Source organism: Drosophila eugracilis, unplaced genomic scaffold (genome assembly GCF_018153835.1).
Source record: "Drosophila eugracilis isolate 14026-0451.02 unplaced genomic scaffold, ASM1815383v1 contig_2154, whole genome shotgun sequence".
NCBI lineage: Eukaryota > Metazoa > Arthropoda > Insecta > Diptera > Drosophilidae > Drosophila > Drosophila eugracilis.
In genome coordinates, this window is record NW_024573038.1 from 7,402,661 (window position 1) to 7,420,052 (window position 17,392).

At 39.9% G+C, this 17,392-nt stretch overlaps 1 protein-coding gene across 1 annotated transcript; it reads right to left on the reverse strand.

The window, feature by feature from the left end:
- Positions 1-858: 858 nt before the first annotated feature.
- LOC108114448 (homeobox protein cut) lies at positions 859-7,940 on the reverse strand. The gene is made up of 4 exons (XM_017225448.2): positions 7,553-7,940; positions 5,875-7,442; positions 3,964-4,035; positions 859-2,293 (listed from the first exon to the last, which is right to left on the reverse strand). Exons 2-4 carry the CDS (start codon positions 6,676-6,678, stop codon positions 1,505-1,507), a joined length of 1,665 nt encoding a protein of 554 aa, XP_017080937.1. The 5' UTR covers positions 6,679-7,442; positions 7,553-7,940; the 3' UTR covers positions 859-1,504.
- Positions 7,941-17,392: the final 9,452 nt, after the last annotated feature.

Here is a 17,392-nt window from a genome sequence, read left to right on the forward strand (position 1 = left end):
TAGAAAGCCATTAAAAATTAGTCAAACCAAACAAACTTAAAGCTTAATCGGAAGATCTAAAGTGTAGTACATCAGGAAATATCAGAAATAATAACCATTTCCAAGGCTATAAAAATCAAAAGTAAACAAAATTCCCTAAAAAAAACATAAACTAATTATTATCTTTATTTTGTATATTTTTGAATTGTTTATTTAGCAATTAATGTTTGCTTTGTTGCCCCGCCTAGTGGGGCTGCCTAGTTCTTGGATACAGTTGAGAGCTTTTGTGATTTATGGACAAGACCCTCGACGGGTATAGTATATAGAATGTAAATGTGAATAATCACCTCGAAGGCGAACAACAACGAGCTTCATTGTTCTGAATGTTGGTTACTCAATAGGGCTGATAGTTGGTATAATTAGGCAATACTTTGTATACACAATCGAACCCTTTTACATGGATGGGTTGTAAAGGATTGAAGTTAGTCTATGTTTGATGATTAGAAGTTACTTCAAAGGTTGATTTTATTGGGTTATAATCTATCTATAGCCTTAATGACAGATAAAGTGGTAAAAACCAAACTAAAAAGCATTCTTTTTTATCTTCTTATTCCAATTTTATGTAAATAAATAAAACACTTACCCACATTTCCCATAAGTTAATAATAACAGAAACTTTTTTTCATTTTCAAAATGAATTTCAACATTTCGGGATTTTATTTAGAGCCCTTTGCTCATATCAAATTAGTTATGCATAACAAAAATTAAGATTTGCACATTTCATGTTTCATTATTTTCTCTTCTCATCCTTAGTTTTCCTTTCTTTGTTTTTTAAACTATTTACAGTATTAAGTTTATGCTTTAAAAAAGTTAATTAAATTTACATGTTGTTAGGGCTTCATTTATTGTAAACTTTTTTGCATTTCACTTTTTATGCATAAAGATAACAAGGCTTAATTGACTATAAAAAATAAAGGCACCTGAGTTCAAAGTGTGTTATTGCCAAATGTAAATATTAAAAGTATAAAATATAAAACGAAAATCAAAAATATATAACGCTCGTGAAATCAAAAAAACGATAATCATAAAATATATATATATATATATATATATAAACGTAAAATATATACGTACTTTGTATATATCAGTTAACGTTATTAATAATTAATTGAATTTAATTAATGGTATGTTTGTTTCACCCCTTCCACTTCAACTGCCACTTCCTTTGACTTTGACTGACTTCGTTTAACACTCACTGATAACGTTTATGTGTTTTTTTTTGTTTTTTATAAATGTATATAGATAAAGTACTTATATGGTCTTTGTCCCTGAATGAAATGCTCACACACATCCCCCGCTGCCCTCCCCTTTTTTGTTTTTTTTTAGAATTGTTGGCTCTGGTTTTGACCCATTGTTGCTTTGCTGACTAGTGCGTTGGTTGTCTCATTACCCCCCCCTTCGATAGTTTGTCTATATTTTGGGTTGATTTATCTTCTCTCTATATATATAATCCTGATCCTAGTTTTCATTGCATATTATACAATTGCGGTGGCTCTTTGCTGGCCGGCATCCCCTGATCATATTTACCCAACTCAGCTTCGTACAGGAGATTATTGATAAGATGCTTCACCACTATCTTCGACTTGGATGTCTTCAGTTTGCGTATGGTTATGGCCACATATTCCCCGAATACTCCATATTCATCTACATGATTGGCACTCAGACCACCGCCTCCGTTAAGCAGTTTTGGAGGCGTGGCACCACTATTACTGCTCAAGCTGCAATTGCTGGATGTTGCTGTTGGGTCCAGTGAGGTGTTGCTGGTTTGGCTGGCGATATTGCTGCCGCTGCTGTTGTTGCAGTTACTGCCGTTGCCGTTGCCATTTGACGTTGAGAGATCACGATCACGATCACGTTTTTGTGCCATGTTACTGGAATGTTGTTGGTGTTGCTGTTGCTGCTGCAGATGCAACGAATGGTGATGCTGCTGCTGCTGCTGTTGCGGTTGCCCGTTGCAGTGGCTCAGGCTAAGACTGTGATTGTGGTTAAAGTGCTGCTGGAGCGCCTGAAATGCGAGCTGGTTGTGGTTCATCTGCTGCTGCTGCTGCTGATGATGATGATGGCCAGTGGAACCGCCTGTTCCACCGCCCACCGTCTTGATGGGCGTCAATGTCAAGGCGCCCACAACGTGCTCCACGCCCATCGCCTTGCGTTTGCGGTGGTTGTACGTTAGATCCGTCGGCTTGTAGTAATTTATGGGCGACGGCGTGCTCGTCCGCCGATCCAGCATCCCCAGCTCCGATTCGTGTTCGATCTGATGGGGTTAAGCAAAAACAAAAAAAAAAAAAAAAAAAGAAGAGAAGAAAAGAAAAGAGGAAAAATTCGGTTGTGTTTTAGACAGCGTTGAAAACCATTAATTCGAAGCCAATAAATCTATTGCCATACACTAAAAAAAAGCTATAAAATCAAAGTATAGCAACTTTGTAGGGGACTTAAAAGTAATTATATAGTTAAAGATATAACTTTTGGGTAGCTTAAAGGGTGCTAAAAGTTATTTTATTATAGGTTTAAACTTAAAATAGAAAAATACATAAGATAAAATGTAAGCAAATCAAGGATTTTTACTTAAGAAGGTGATTTATACTTAAGAAATTATATTTACTTATTTTTTAATATAACAAAATAGTGCAATTGAGTCGCCTTAACTTAACCCAAAGATGTGGATTTCCCACTTTGAACAGAAATAAATAAAATTGAAATTCCCTCAGCGTTCTAGACAAGTCAGTGAAGGATGAGCACTTCCCCTGACCAAGTAAATCAGCTGAATATTTCATCAGCCCTATATATTATTATTTAGCTTAAAGATGGGCCCGTCAAAGCAAAAAAAAAAAACCGGAACCTGTTTTCCCTTAGCTATATATTTATATAGTATGAATGTCTGACGAAATCAACGCTGCGTTGTTTCATCAACTATTTACTAGACAAGCGCATCACTCAGTATACCGCTAATAAAAATAAACAAATCATAGGTTTGCCAAGAGTGAGAAGGAGGAAGGGAACTGGGACACATGTGGCTGCTTTGATAAGCCACCACCAAAGGCGAGTCATTTAATTAATTTCAGCGGGCACAACCTTGTCTGGGAAAGTGTGACAAAGTGATAGCTAAGCTATTTTGGAATCTCAGCAAAAATTATTAGGAAATGATCTGCCATGATTTCATCAAAATTTAAATTTAAAACCAAAAAAAAAAATGCCCAAAGTGAACTGACTCACTTGCATTTGATTTCCTTTGGCTTATCATTCATGGGAAATAAACGGGATGTATCATATCTGACTTGGCAACACCAATGACCTTCAGAAACTCAAAAGTCTCAATGGTGGTGGTCAATGTGCAAGCGGTGAACGTCATAAATTGATAAGATTCGTCATCGAATTAAGTTAGTTACAGACTTTTATAAACTGTTTACCTTATCAAATGAGTCGAATTATCAACTAGAAATCTAATCTTATTATTTGCTTTTAAGCTTGTAATCAGAAAAACAAGAAAAGTGTTTAAGTCTTAAATAACTGACCAACTTATTAGATCATTGGGGTTAGAATATACGTCTACACGTGGATCTATAATATATAGATGACCTAAATATTAATATAAATCAAAAAATTACTATGATTTTTGTACTTTATTTACTTTTTTCTTTAATAAATTAAAAAGTATTTCAATTATTATAATTCCATATTTGTATAATTAATCTTAGTACTCCAAATAATGATTGTTATTTCTACTAATTGAAAGTACATTATTCAAAATTGATTTTGTTTCCCAATCTCATGTCAGAAATGATTCTCTAATTACACCCACATACCTCTTTGACATAATACTTCAAAAAATATATTAAAATAATCAAAAAAAAAAAAGTACCTACATACTTCAACCTGTCAAACAAATTAAAGTGCGATTAACAATCAGCTTTAGGGGGTACTTACAATTTCTGTTTTCACATCTTCGGCGCTGATATTGCAATAATTCTCGCCATCCAAATCGGAAGAGGAACGTGTCTGCGAAGATCGAACAAAAAAATCGGGAATTAGCGTAGACCGTAGAATCAACAGCAAATACAATTATGGCTGTGTGGAGAATTTGCCAGACAAATAATAACAAAAAATAACAACACAAAAAAAAAAAATCATAAAAATAATAATACTAGTGAACAGCAGACGCAAAGCGAGAAACGCGAGAGAAATAGAAAACAAATTAGAATAATAATAAAAAGCAAACTCAGACACACAAACAAAAGTCGATGCAGACTCGCCAGTCGAGCCGCTGGCGATTAAATTAGTCACGGCGGTACAAGGTGCCCGACCGGACAGGGGGTGGGGCGTGGCTTAGGAGCTCTGTACGGGCCGGACAGCAGCCAAGTCAACATCGAAGTGGACCAACTGGTGGTCAGACACACCGACAGACGTGAGACGAGTGACCAACAGAAAAATATTAAGAAACACGAATAATAATAAAAGAGATGGGAAAAAATATTCGTAGAAACGACAAGGAAATACCCTATTCTGTATAATATGTAAAGGAAATATTATTAGTACTTTCAATTACCAAAATAATTATTTAATGTTTTTAAAATGTTTCATGATAAAGGTGGTAGTAGATTAGAAGAGTCCTTTCTTATTACCAAAAAAAAAACTGTTACAACTTTAAAAACTAAGCAAGACGCTGCAGTCCTGTTAAAATCGATATTTTTATCGATTATTGCAGTGTAATATTACACTTACTAACATTACAATGTAATTATCTATTAAAAGGCGCACTTCATCTAGATAATCATAAAAAGCTTTCGATTAAGAGTTAGTTGCCGTCATAAAATGATTATTACTAGCTACTGGGCATTATTGCAAACACTTCTCTAAAGCTCCGGAGAAAGCTCGCTTTGGCAGTTGAAGTTCCTCGATTATTGGAAGAGCTTCTGCCCAAAAGTCGCGTACTTTTTTTCGGGAGAGAATCGAATCAAATGTAAAACCGAACGAGTGGACGAGGCAAACATAGCAATAACAAAACGCAGTCCAGCAACTTGCTATATTGCTATAATGTCATGTACATATGTATGTATGTATGTATGTATGTATGTATATATGTATGAATATATGTATATTTGGAGCTATTGCTGCTTCGGGGGCGGCAGAGCATTGATGCGGGGCGCTGTGGGGCGTGGTTGGTGCAAAACGTGGGGCCGCCGATTTCTACGGCTGATGCAACACACATGTGTATGCATTATAGATATATGTAGGTATGGCGGTGTGTATAGCAGAAGCGGCAGCGCAAATCAAAGCCAGTTGACACACACACATTGGCACATTAACACCAATACTCGCTTATCAAGCGCAACGCAATAGCTGCTACCGCGCACAGTGGGCTTAGTTTGAGTTAGACTAGACATAACTTTAAGTTTAACTGTTTATAAATTTTTCAAACATTACTCATACGCCATGTGAATTTTGCTCAAACGACATGTTTGCTCTAAAATTTAAAATAAAATAATCGAAATTTATTTGGTTTTCAACACCTCACAGTAACCTAGAAAAGCTTAGACCACCTTATGGGTATCTTCAAAAACTCGCCCCACTGTGCGCCACCGGTTGCGCCGCTGCCGTTGACGAACCGCTAGACAGCGACGTCTGCGGCGGCGGGAGGCGACAGCAGCAGCGCGTGTGCTGCCTGGTGCCGCAAAACAAGTCAAACCACTGGCACTCACACGCGCACACACATATGCAAAGCTCCAAAGAAATATGGGCAACAAGGAAAAAAAAAACAAATAAATAAATATACAGGCCGAGAGCCACATGCAAAATAGAGGTAGAGGTTGGCCATTAAAAAACTTAAACACTACTTACCACAGCCGCCGAGGAGGATTCGAGTAAAGCACCACCGCCCTCTGCCGCCGCCTCCTCGAGTTCCAATTCCCGAGCGTTATCCAATTCACCGCCAGCGGTATCCACATCCCGCTCCCGAGCATTTGCTGCCGCTGCAGCAGCAGCAACGGCGGCCACAGTGGCCGCAATGCGAGCGGTAAGCTCATCGTGTTGTTGCTGCTGCTGATGTTGTTGTTCCACCTGTAGTATAATGTCTCTATCCACCAGTTTATCCGCCTTAAGTTGCTCCAAATCCAAGCTATGCATTAGTGTTAGCTTTTCATCTACTTCCGTTTCCGTTTCAGCATCTTGATCTTGATCCTGACCATGATCCTGATCCCGTTCGCCATCGAGAATGAATCTTATGGCCTCGTAGGCAAACCACATGGGTTGATAGATTACGCCACGACCTCGTCCACTCAGGACTTTGCCATGTTCCCGATGAAAGGAGCTGCGTAAGGATTTGATTTTCGATCGTATCGATCGGATTTCCGTTCCATATTTCTGGCTCAAGAGCTTGAGTGCCTCGTATTTGGTTTGCTTGATGTGATAACCTTTGGTATTTGGATCCCAAAGGACACGTTGTCTCCGATAATCTTCGATAAAGTTCAGGATCGTTGAGCGTGACCATTCAACGCGATCCACTGGTGTTGCTATTGGTGTTGTTGCTATTGTTGTTGCAGTGGGCGAAAGTGGGAGTGGCAGCGTGGCAACATCAGCTATTAAAGCAATGGCATTGGAGTTGGCATCGAGCTTGAACTGCGCTGCGGCTGCGCTGCTGGACATTGTTGTTGTTGTTTTTGTTGTGGTGAAAGTTTTCCCAGCCTGCCAAAGAGGGGGGAGGATAGTGTTTGGGTTGTTGCTGTTGTTGGGTGGGTGGTTTGTTGGTTGGTCGATCCGTTGGTTGGTTGGTTGGTGGGTGGTGATAGGAAAAGGAGTGAGTGAGAGAGAGAGAACGCAACGGGCAACGACGCGACGTAAAAAAGCGTCCACAACACGTTGCTTTTGACTTTCGACTGGCGGCAGCGGCGGCGGCGGCGAGCGTTGAGCGTTCGTTCGTTCAGCTGGGCTGTGTTGTATTTGTGGCAGCGGCAAGTGCGGCGGCGACGGCAGCGGCGGCGCAGGCGGCAGCAGCTCAGCTGCACTTTGTGCGAGAGAGAGAGAAGGCAAGGGAGAGAGAGAGCTTGAATGAGCGTGTCGCGACGTCCAAAATCAACGCAAAGGTGTGCGACTTTGCCTCTCTCTCTCACACACGCCCAATCTTCTATTTGCGTGTGCCTGTGTGTTTATGTGAGTGCTGCAGCAGGCGGGCTTTTTGTTTTTTCTTCTTTTTTTCGCGACCTGTTGTTGCTTGCTTGATAATGCCAGGCTTTGTTGTTGCTATTGCTATCAGCTGTTTTATTGCTGCCGCCAGCGATGTGAGTTGTTGTTGCTGTTGCCACTGGGGAGAGCACACCAACGAACACTATAGTTGTTGCAAAGTTTAGTTTCAGTGACTGTTCGTGTTTTTTTTATTATTATTGTTTAAGTGTTGGTGTAATTGTTTCAACCTGCAATAGGTGTTTCTACTTTTAATTCTTATTCTTTCAACAGGTGTATTTATTGGTGTTGGTGCTACTATAGCGTTTCTTGTATTAAATGATCGTTTGTAGTATGTTACCGCTTAATGTTGCAGTTGTGGCATCAGCTGTTGTTGTTTCTTCTGATTTCTTCTTGTATCGCTCGATATTCCAGTTATTGTTATCACTTGTGCTTTGTTTCTTTTTTTACTGAGGTGACTTGTGCTGCTGGTTTCTATCATATGTTGCTGCTGTGGCTGCCACTGTTGTTGCCTCTGGCTAATGCTAGTGCTGCTGCTGCTCGCTCGTGCTTTTTTTTTGTCGCCACTTCGTCGACGCTCGTTCGCCGCTCGTCGTTCGCTGTTGAAATCACGATTTGTACTAATTTCACATATTTAAACTGTGTGTGGCATGCGCGCTGCTCCAAACGGGCCGGTTGCCGTTGTTGTTGTTGTTGCTTTTGCTGCTGCTGTTGGCCGTAAGTTCGTCACTTGCTCTTCGCTCCCCCGCCTTCTCTGGCCAGCACACCTTTCCGTTCGCTTTGCTCGTGTCGCGACTTGCGATCGTTGCTGCTGCTGCGAGTGCCTGCTTCTGCTGCTGCTGCTGTCGTCAACAGCCCCACGTTGCACAGTGGGTCCGATACGATCGCTTTGCGCATGTGGCAGCCGCTGCCAAACGGCGGCGACCATGAGATGCTGGAAGCCAACGAGCACACACACACTTAGTCATCTGAGCAAAAGCCTATTTTTAAATAGCAAAACATGGCACAGTGTGTCAAATGTAGTGCACTTGTTGCACGTTGAAGAGGTATGAAAAATAGAATGTACTTAATTTACACTAGCTAAGAAATAAAATTTGTAGTTTGCCGTATCTTCGTAATAAGTCTGTTTATTAATTAAAAACTAGTCTCAAAAAATAACATTGGAAATGTTCATAAGACAAAATGTTTAGAAGTTGTATTTATTTTAAGAAATAACTAAAGCCTATAAATACATATATGCAATAAAGGTAACCCCATTCTAAATTACCTAGGAGCATTTTTGTGTGTGTCTCGGAATACTGATTATGTAAGGCAAAATAAAACATTATCTGGACTCCTTATAAATAACCTTAGGCCCACTGTACTTTTGGCCGCTAAAGCTGTAAATATTGTTGCTGCCTGGTCCTCTCACTAGCCCTCTTCCTCTCTCACTCGTGCTTCTCTCATCAGCACGGTTGAGAAGTTGTTATCGTTGCCACTGTCGTTGCTGCTTTTGTTGTTGTTGTTATTATTGCTTCTGTTGGACAAAGCGAAAATAATAATAAAAACAAGAACAACAATTGAAAGCTCGAAAACACGGTAACAAATTTAGCAAGTCAGCAAAATAACAGAACAAGAATCGAAAAAGGAATTGCATTTCACTGAGAATTTTGGACTTTTTCGGTTTTGTCTCTTCCATATTCTGTTTCATTATACCCTTCAAATAGAGTATGTGGAATTGAAATTAAAGGAAGAATGAGGTATACAAGAACACACAATATTATAAAAGTTGTTTTTAAAATATTTTATTCCCGTTAATTATTAATCTTTCCAAAGATGTAATGCTAATTTAAAAATATATACCATTAACCATTATAACTACAATGCACTAAAGTTTAACATGTTTGTGGATATTCCTACCTTAGAGTATACAAATATTCGATCTTACAAAGATATATTTTTGTGTGCCTGTTAATCGCAAGGCTTGCATGAGAAGGTGGTGGAGAGTGTGAGGGAGAGGTATGGAGTGAGCTGTCGCTCACGTAGGCAACATTTTGTTTTTGCATTTGCCTGCACTCACTCTTTCTACCTCTCCCCCGCATATCGAAACCAAATATCTCTCTTTCTCTTCTTCACTTTGCGTGTCCTAAAACCACGTGGGAAATCTGTTGTATGTATAAAATTTCACCGAATTTCGATGTCTCATACGAACACTCACACACACACCTACAAACATTCATACTAACACACATAATTAGAGCAACTTAAGCGGACTTTTCTTATCAGTTTTGCATTTCGCCTTGCACAATCGTTTCATCTCTGTCTCGCACAGCTGTTTTACATTGCGGAAGCTTTCGCGTCTTCTTCTCCTTTCTGTCCGTCTTAACGGCTCTCATTATCAAGCTGCTGCAGTTAGCGTCGCAGTCGCTCCGACGTGTTTGCCGCACCTACGATAACGGTATTAAGCTGACATTTCCATGCACCTCGCCATGAAACCGGTTTTATGGACCATTGTATACCCTACACTATGGTTAAATAATCATAATTCTATAATAAATCATTGATAATAAATCAATCCTTTCATATTTTCAAGTTAATTAATCATAAATGCTTTTATTAATATAAAAACATATTTGAAAAGAGAAAGTTGCCACAAGACAAATTGGACTATCTATTTAACAAAAATCTTTGCCCTGTTGCCTGCCATCAGGCGCATTTCTTAAAACTTTAACTTTAACTTTTTGATACTTGTAAAGCGCTTTCCTTTCCAATTACCTTTTCTTATTTTATTAAATGTACATAAATTATATTTCTTTTCATAAAATAATAACGTGCACTTATGAAACTTGAAGAACAAGATGCAATCTAGGATATTTGTCTTGACACCATAATAAATTAAAACATTATAAAGGAAATTATGTTTAAATGGTATACATTTTTAAATTCTAAATTTACCCCAAAATGTATGCAATTTTTAAGGCACCTTCTTAAATGAAGTTGATTACGTATGGCATTAAAGCTGTGTGATTAATAAAAGCCATTAAAATCCACGAAAAATAACTTGGACTGCAGCGTGACTGAGGCACATTAGACCCCATCCAAAATTGGCACGGACTGCGTCAGGGCAAACGACTCGACGTCAGCGATGTGGCGCAAAGCTTTTTGCATTCAATTCTCGCTTCAAGTTGACAAATTGACGTTCAAAGTTGTTTGCGCAGCATTTCAGTTGCAGTTTCGGTTGCGTTGCCTGTTTTTCTTCTTTTCCAGCTCGTCTTTTTCTTTCTTGATTTTGTTGCCAGCTTTCCATCCGCTGCCGTTCAGGTTCCTTATTACGTTATGACTCTCGACGGTACGAGAATTCTCCCCATTTGCGCTACCTCTAAATGTGATTGTGCGATTGAGTGCGAATGAACGATATGGCATAAACAGTGGTATTAAAAAGTCATCACCCATCGGATACGAAACATAGTCTTGAATATTTTAAAATGCTAAAAAGTTGGAAATGAATATTTTAATTAGAAATTAGAATAAGAAAACTAAACCATATATAATATTATATCAAAGTTTATTATTTTAATTAGTTTTCTAAACATGTCCAAAAACTTTCTTACCAAACTGTAACTCTGAGAAATATATAAATTGCAATTTCTGTTCCTGCTGCTGGTAGCATTATTGTTGTTGCCAATTCAGTTTGTCATTGCCATCTAAAATGCATTGAGCTGTCACATTAGAGCAGCAACTCGATACGTCAGGCCCTAGCCCCCCCTCAGAATTCCCTCTTATATTCCAAGCCCCCTCTTTTATTTCAAAACCCCCCTGCACCATCCGTCCGCCCGTCCATTAAGGTAGCTCAGCATTTTACTTACAGTCGAACACTTTTTTTTATCAATCAACTTTGAAGGTGTTACTGCAGTAGATGTTGCAGTTGTTGATGTTGCTGCTATTGGTGGTGTTGCCACTGCAGCAACCGTTTGTCGTTGCGTGCACTTTGGTGGAAATAGCTGTTGACGTTGGCTATATGGAATACTTATAAGTAAAAATACATATTTTTATTCAATTTCCAACATCACGTCGGGACGTCGCCACTCCGGCATTGTCTTTTGTTATTTTTGCAATTGCCCTGGCACCGCCGCACCTCTGCCACCACCCCCATTTCCTTCATTTCCACGGTGTTTATCTGACGATGTTTTTGCCCTCCCTCTCCGCTTTTTTTCAATTATGCAGCGCACAATGCTTTTCTTTTCTTTTTCCTTTTTTTTTTTTCTTGCCTTTTATTTTTCTTTTGCAGCACCTCTCCCCCGGGGGCAACTGTTCAACTGTTTAGCCTGTCGGATTAGCCACGCAGCTGTCGCCGCGCTGGAAAAGCATTTCCCCATTTCCTCATGGCACCGCTGCTCCAGCTAGTCGCCCTCTAAATGCAGTGAGTTCCACAGTTAAGGCCTCTATGACATGGTCTTTCTTAGTGAAAAGTATTAGATAAACTTGAATATAAAAATGATTAACTGAGAATGAAAATTCATTTCTTGATACTAAATTATAGTCAAAAAGGACTAAATAATTACTAATATAGGCAATATGACTAATATAGATAACAAAGATACAACTTTTTCCTATATGTACAGTTGCCTGAGTTTTGCCACTGATGCGTATCTGATGGCCAGCTCCGGTCGATCCAGTCCGGGGACTGTGTTGGCCAAGTTTAGCCGCGTGCTAACGGGAAGTCGACGTTGAGTGAGCGGCCAAAGGAAGTGCATTTGAATGAATGCACATCTGATAAAGCCTAATACCCATAGACAGGCCCCAGGTCTCCCCCTCCGCCGCACTTTACAACTCACTTGAGTGGTCAGCACTTGGGATCTGTTTAATTAACTTTTTGCTTTTCGCCGATTTGCGAAGGCTGCCAGCTAACGCCAACACAGAAAACAGCAACAACCGTATTAGCCGTTCTAGAGATTTGCGATTTTCATTGGCAACTTTGTTTGTTCATCGGCGATTGAGTTACGTGTGCTGGAGGAAGGTTGGTTTCACTCTACGATACAGAAAAACTACTAACTATCTCTTGTTTATCTCAGCTAACTTAAGCCTTAAAAGTCTATAAATTAACTAAAAAGCTTTTGCATAAATTAGTATCAATTATATGTATTAAAAGAAAACAAAACAAAGCGAAAAAGAACAGCATACGCACGACTGTATTAAATTACATCATCCATGTAAAGCCTGGACCCTAATTACGAAATCCTCTCAAGATCTAAGGGTCGTTGTTAGGTTGAATACTTCCCAAGACGGTTATAGAAAAGGACCTTGTTGCAGATACTGGTCCTTGGTTCGCTTTCGTCGGAAAGTTTGGGGCATTCATTTAATTAGAATCCAAATCATTTGATAGGTACAAAGCCCTTAGTCATAGTGGCTCCTGTTCGCCACCCCCCTGGGGGACTATTCTATTGACATTGTTGGCAAAAGTTTCACAGTTGGCCCAGACACAGAGAGAGTCAGAGAGAGAGAGAGATAGAGTGAGAGAGGGGGTAGGGCTTCGAGTTGTTTTGTTGGCAAAGTTTCACAATATTTTTCTGCTGAAAAGATGTTAAAGGGTTGTCCGGGTCGTAGCGAAGGTTAGGGTTAGGGTAGGATAGGATACGATAGGATAGGATGGAAACTCGGTCCGGTGAATGATAACGGTGTATGTACAGTCGTCGACACCCTCTTTCAATTTTCGCATCAAACTTGGCTATTACCCGGTCCCCGCCTACTGGCCCGCTCATTGTTCTCTGTTTACTTTGCTACTTTAGTTCTTAGAGGAAAGTTCGAAAATGGGATGGAGGTGGGAGGGCAAGGCATCACCCACTGTCCAACGCCCAGGAAAAACAGCAACCACAACTTGTACACTCCCATTTCGCGTGTCCTCCCCCAAAAAAAGATATCGCCACACCATTTCCATTTGCCACATCAACCCCATCCAACCACCATCCATTGACAACCAACTCCATCATTAAAACTTAAATGACCTTCCTGTGAGGATGCTGCTTCGTCTGCTTCTTCTCCTGCTGCTGACGATGATGATGATGATGTTGAGGGGTAAGAGTATGCTTCAAACTTTGACTCCTGATATCGCACTCATTCATTCACCCATTCAATTTCCACTCTTCCGTCAGCTGCTGCTGACATTCTATTACTGTATCTTTCAGAACTATCTTCATCTGTATCTGGACACGCATTAAATGCTTTCTATTTAATGAGTTCTCGCCGGTTTCCCCCTTATCTAAGGATTTATACTGAGAAAAACAAGATCTTTTAATTGGTAATAAATTTCAGATATTAAAACAAAGCAGTTTTCCTAAAGAATCTAAAAAATCCAAAGTAAAAGTAAAAAAGTTTTTTGATTAACTTAAGAACAAGTTTCCTTTTCTTTTTTCTCTCAGTGTAGCTTGTGAATTTACATGATTCGAAGCTCTGACTGTTTAATTGCCTGGACCAGGACTAGAACCAGCAGCAGGATCCGGATACGGATATAAAAACGAACGGAGCAGGATCTGGGGCATATGCTCCAGTGGCGTTTGGGCGTGGCCAGATCTATCACCCGAGGTCTTTGACTCATTTATCATGTGTCAGAATGTTTAACTAAATGGCACTTTGCCGAAAAAGTTTTGTGGCCCTGGCAAAAATTTTTTGGAGGGGGGTGTTTGCTAAGTAGTTAGTTTTAATAGTTAGCCACTCCGCCGGCCAAAAACATAAATAACTGGCCACGCAACTGGGCCGTGGTCCGTTATGGTTTCTGACCATCCCTCTTCTCTTGGCCGCAAGTCAAGAAAGTGCTAACAATCTTCGAGATACTTTTGCGGACGTTGTTAGCGTGATGAATGAGCCACGTTCGGTGGCGGGACATGTGTGGGTTGAGTTAGATAGTTGCTAGATAGAAAGATTGAGATAGAAAGAGAAAAGACAGGACTACTAGCACATAATTATATGCAGCACCAGTTCTCTGTGAAAGCAAAATGTCTTAATCGGAATTTTCCATTAGGTTTTTCCCTTTTTCGGGGTTAAAGTGCAGGAAAGGGAAAGGAGAGGGAAAGTTCTTATACAAGCAAAAACGAAGTTGTGATTTCATTTGATATATTAAGAGAAAAAGTTAAAAGAGAAACTCATTTAATTTTTCAAGCTTATTCCATTAAAACTTAATATAGACATTAATTAATATTAAATTCCAGCATCTGGCCTTATACAACACGTTACTCAACCAGCTGTAATGCCATTTCCGTTCTTTTGAATTGCATCTGCATAGACCGATATCCTCCCTTAATGATTTTGCGTTCCCCTAATGGACACGCCTCACATCAACATTCAACATCCACATCATAGTTGAAGGATTCCCGGTATGACATTAAAAACATCATTGATGGTTCTTCATGTGCGAAACATTCGATTGATGTTGAAATTGGAATTGCATGCGATTCGAGGGCTTTAATAGCATATAGCAACCCTCATCCGGAAATCGTTAAGGTCAGGTCAAAGGGAAAGGGAAAGGGAAAGGGAAAGGGGTTGCCGTTGGTTCGTTGGTGACAATTCGCGAGCTATGGGACATTACTCGCTGTCGGGGGTCGCTTGATATTTGCATCTCATAGAACGGTCAATTGAGGGTTCGCATCGTTATCAGATGGTTTTGGCATGTCGAAAAAAAAATACAACATTCCACAGTGCCATTTCCTTTTACCGTTAGCGATGTACAGTGAGAATAAAGAGGGGGTTGTTGTTTAGTTTTTAAGTTGTTTATGTTCCTTCAAACTTGTTTATGCATTCTTGCGTTAAAACTACTTACAATTTTGGGTTTTTGACCTAAAACTATCATAAGAACTAAACTTTATTAATCTCACATTTTGCTTGTTTCTTGATTGTTTTATAAAATTGTATTATTTTTTACAGTACACAGTTAACGTTGTTGCCATTGCCATTGCCATTTCCATTTCCGCCTGGTAGCTCCTGCCGCCTGTATCCTGAATCCCGCAACTCCCCTCCCCGCGTATCACCCCTCTACTGATCCCCCCTCGCACATCGTTCGTTGTGCGTAATATCGTAATATCCTGCTCCTGCTGCGTTTTATTCGTGCCCTTCCCGAGGGGTTGGGCCCAGACCCAGACCCAGTTCCATGCCCAGTTCCAGTTCCAGGCCCAGTCCCATGCCCAGACCCAACACTTTCCGCAATAAGTGTATTTACTTTTGGGCCTCGGCGATGGGTTTCGTAATAATGGATTTCATTAAGGCGCGGCCAACTATTCAGCCTCCTTCGGTTCGCTCTGCGTGTGTGTGACTCTGCCTGTCTGTGTGTGTGTGTGTGAGCGGTATCCTGACATGAACGCCAATTCAAAGTACGCCATGCGTAACAAATAAATTCATTAAGCGCAGCCAATGCCGCTCAAACATTATCATCAATGGGCATAGAGGCCAACAAAAGGAGCTGAATTTTGTGAAGGGGTAGGGGGTAGAAATGGCAAGAGATTGGTAGGGGGGGGCAGGGTGCAGGGGGTCAGCGTGGTTAGTGGCACCGGTAACCGGCTGACTGAATGATAATAACAAAAGCCGCTCGGCTTGGCACGCGTAATTAAGTCGGCATGTACGGCCAAACACTGGGAGAAAAGTGTTGTCCTTTTAAAGCTTAAAAATAAGACCTAAAAACATAAAAATTTTTGAAAATTATGCCTTAAAAGTAAAATTTAAGTTTAAGTAGGGTAGTTTATGTGATACAAGAAAGAAGTTCCTTAAAGAAAGAAATTAGTTTTTCAAAATAATTCTAATGACATTTCTCTCAGTGCACCATCTTCTTTTAACCCTCAACTCCCCAATGCCCGTTTGCCTGGTTCAATGTTTATGATTATGGGTAGCACCGAAAAATAGGCAGCCACCGTGGCAAGGTCCTGTGACCAGGATTAACGTGAAATTGTCAAGTGCTGATGTTGCCACACTGCTGTTGTTGCTGTTTTTGCTGCCACTGCTGCTGTTGCTGTTGCTGGTGCTTCTTCCGGTGCGGCAGCGTTTAATTAAAATGTATATGAGCCGTGAGCGAGTGAAAGATGAGAACACATTCCTGGAAACACAGAACAGAGTTTTTTGCTGGGGAAAGGGAACGGTGGCAGGGGGAAGGGGTGTTCCATCGACCGCAAAGCAAAAGTTATGGATGCCCTGCGATCTGCTGGCGCATCATAAATTTCAAATTAATCAATGGGCTTACGCGCCCATCGTTTGTCCTCCCAAAAACACACACCAAAAAACACCCTCGGCTTACAATGAAAATTGAAACTTACGACGGGGGCCAACCGTGGAATGCATAAATTCCTTAAGCTCCCCTCGCCAGGATTTTCTCCTCTCATTTACGAAAGCTTTCTATGACAGCCTAACACTTTTCCGCGATGAATGGAATGCCTCTTGTGGTTCGGTTTTTGCGGTTTTCCACTCCTGAGAGGGGGCGACTGGCAAATTGTCAGGTCAGTTAGGCAAAAACACTTCTTTAATTGGGGTCTCAAGGCAGGGTGGGAGAAGTGGTTGGAAATTTGAAGTAGATTATGAGGTTTTGTTGGTTTATTTAAGGAATTTTGTTGATATTTTTTATAATTAATTGGCCATAAATATTTGTGTTAATTAAGCTAGAATTGTGGAAATTATTTAACATTTTCTTGAAATTCAAACACCAAACTAAAGTCATTAAATCTTTGCAGTTTCCTTTATGAAGCATATTCCCTAATATTTTAAATCGCAATTAACTAAGCTTATAGACCTGCTTTCCTAGAATTCAAATACTTATCAGATATACAGCAAGGCCTAAAAAAACCGACTTACCAACATCAAAAGTGTGCCTTTTAAACTAACTACCTAACAAAAATATTATAGATGCTTCTTCAGAATTTGATACAATCTATATCTAAACTTAATGTATAGCCCTGGGCTGACATCACCTCAAAAATAACTCAAGATTAGGCTGATAACAGCTACTTTAAAGGCTCACCATTCCCAAATCATAACGATGATCTAATGCCTTAGGGTTAACTGGTACGCTTCTCTTTTGACTAATTTGGCAAATAAATTTTAATTTAGCTTAGTAATAAGCTTAAATTGTATTTTGTGTATGCAGCCTTCCTTATCAGCAATTTATCTCGTGAATTATGTAATATTTAAGTTTTATTTTTACGAACCTACGCAATCGAGAGATGCCGTCATA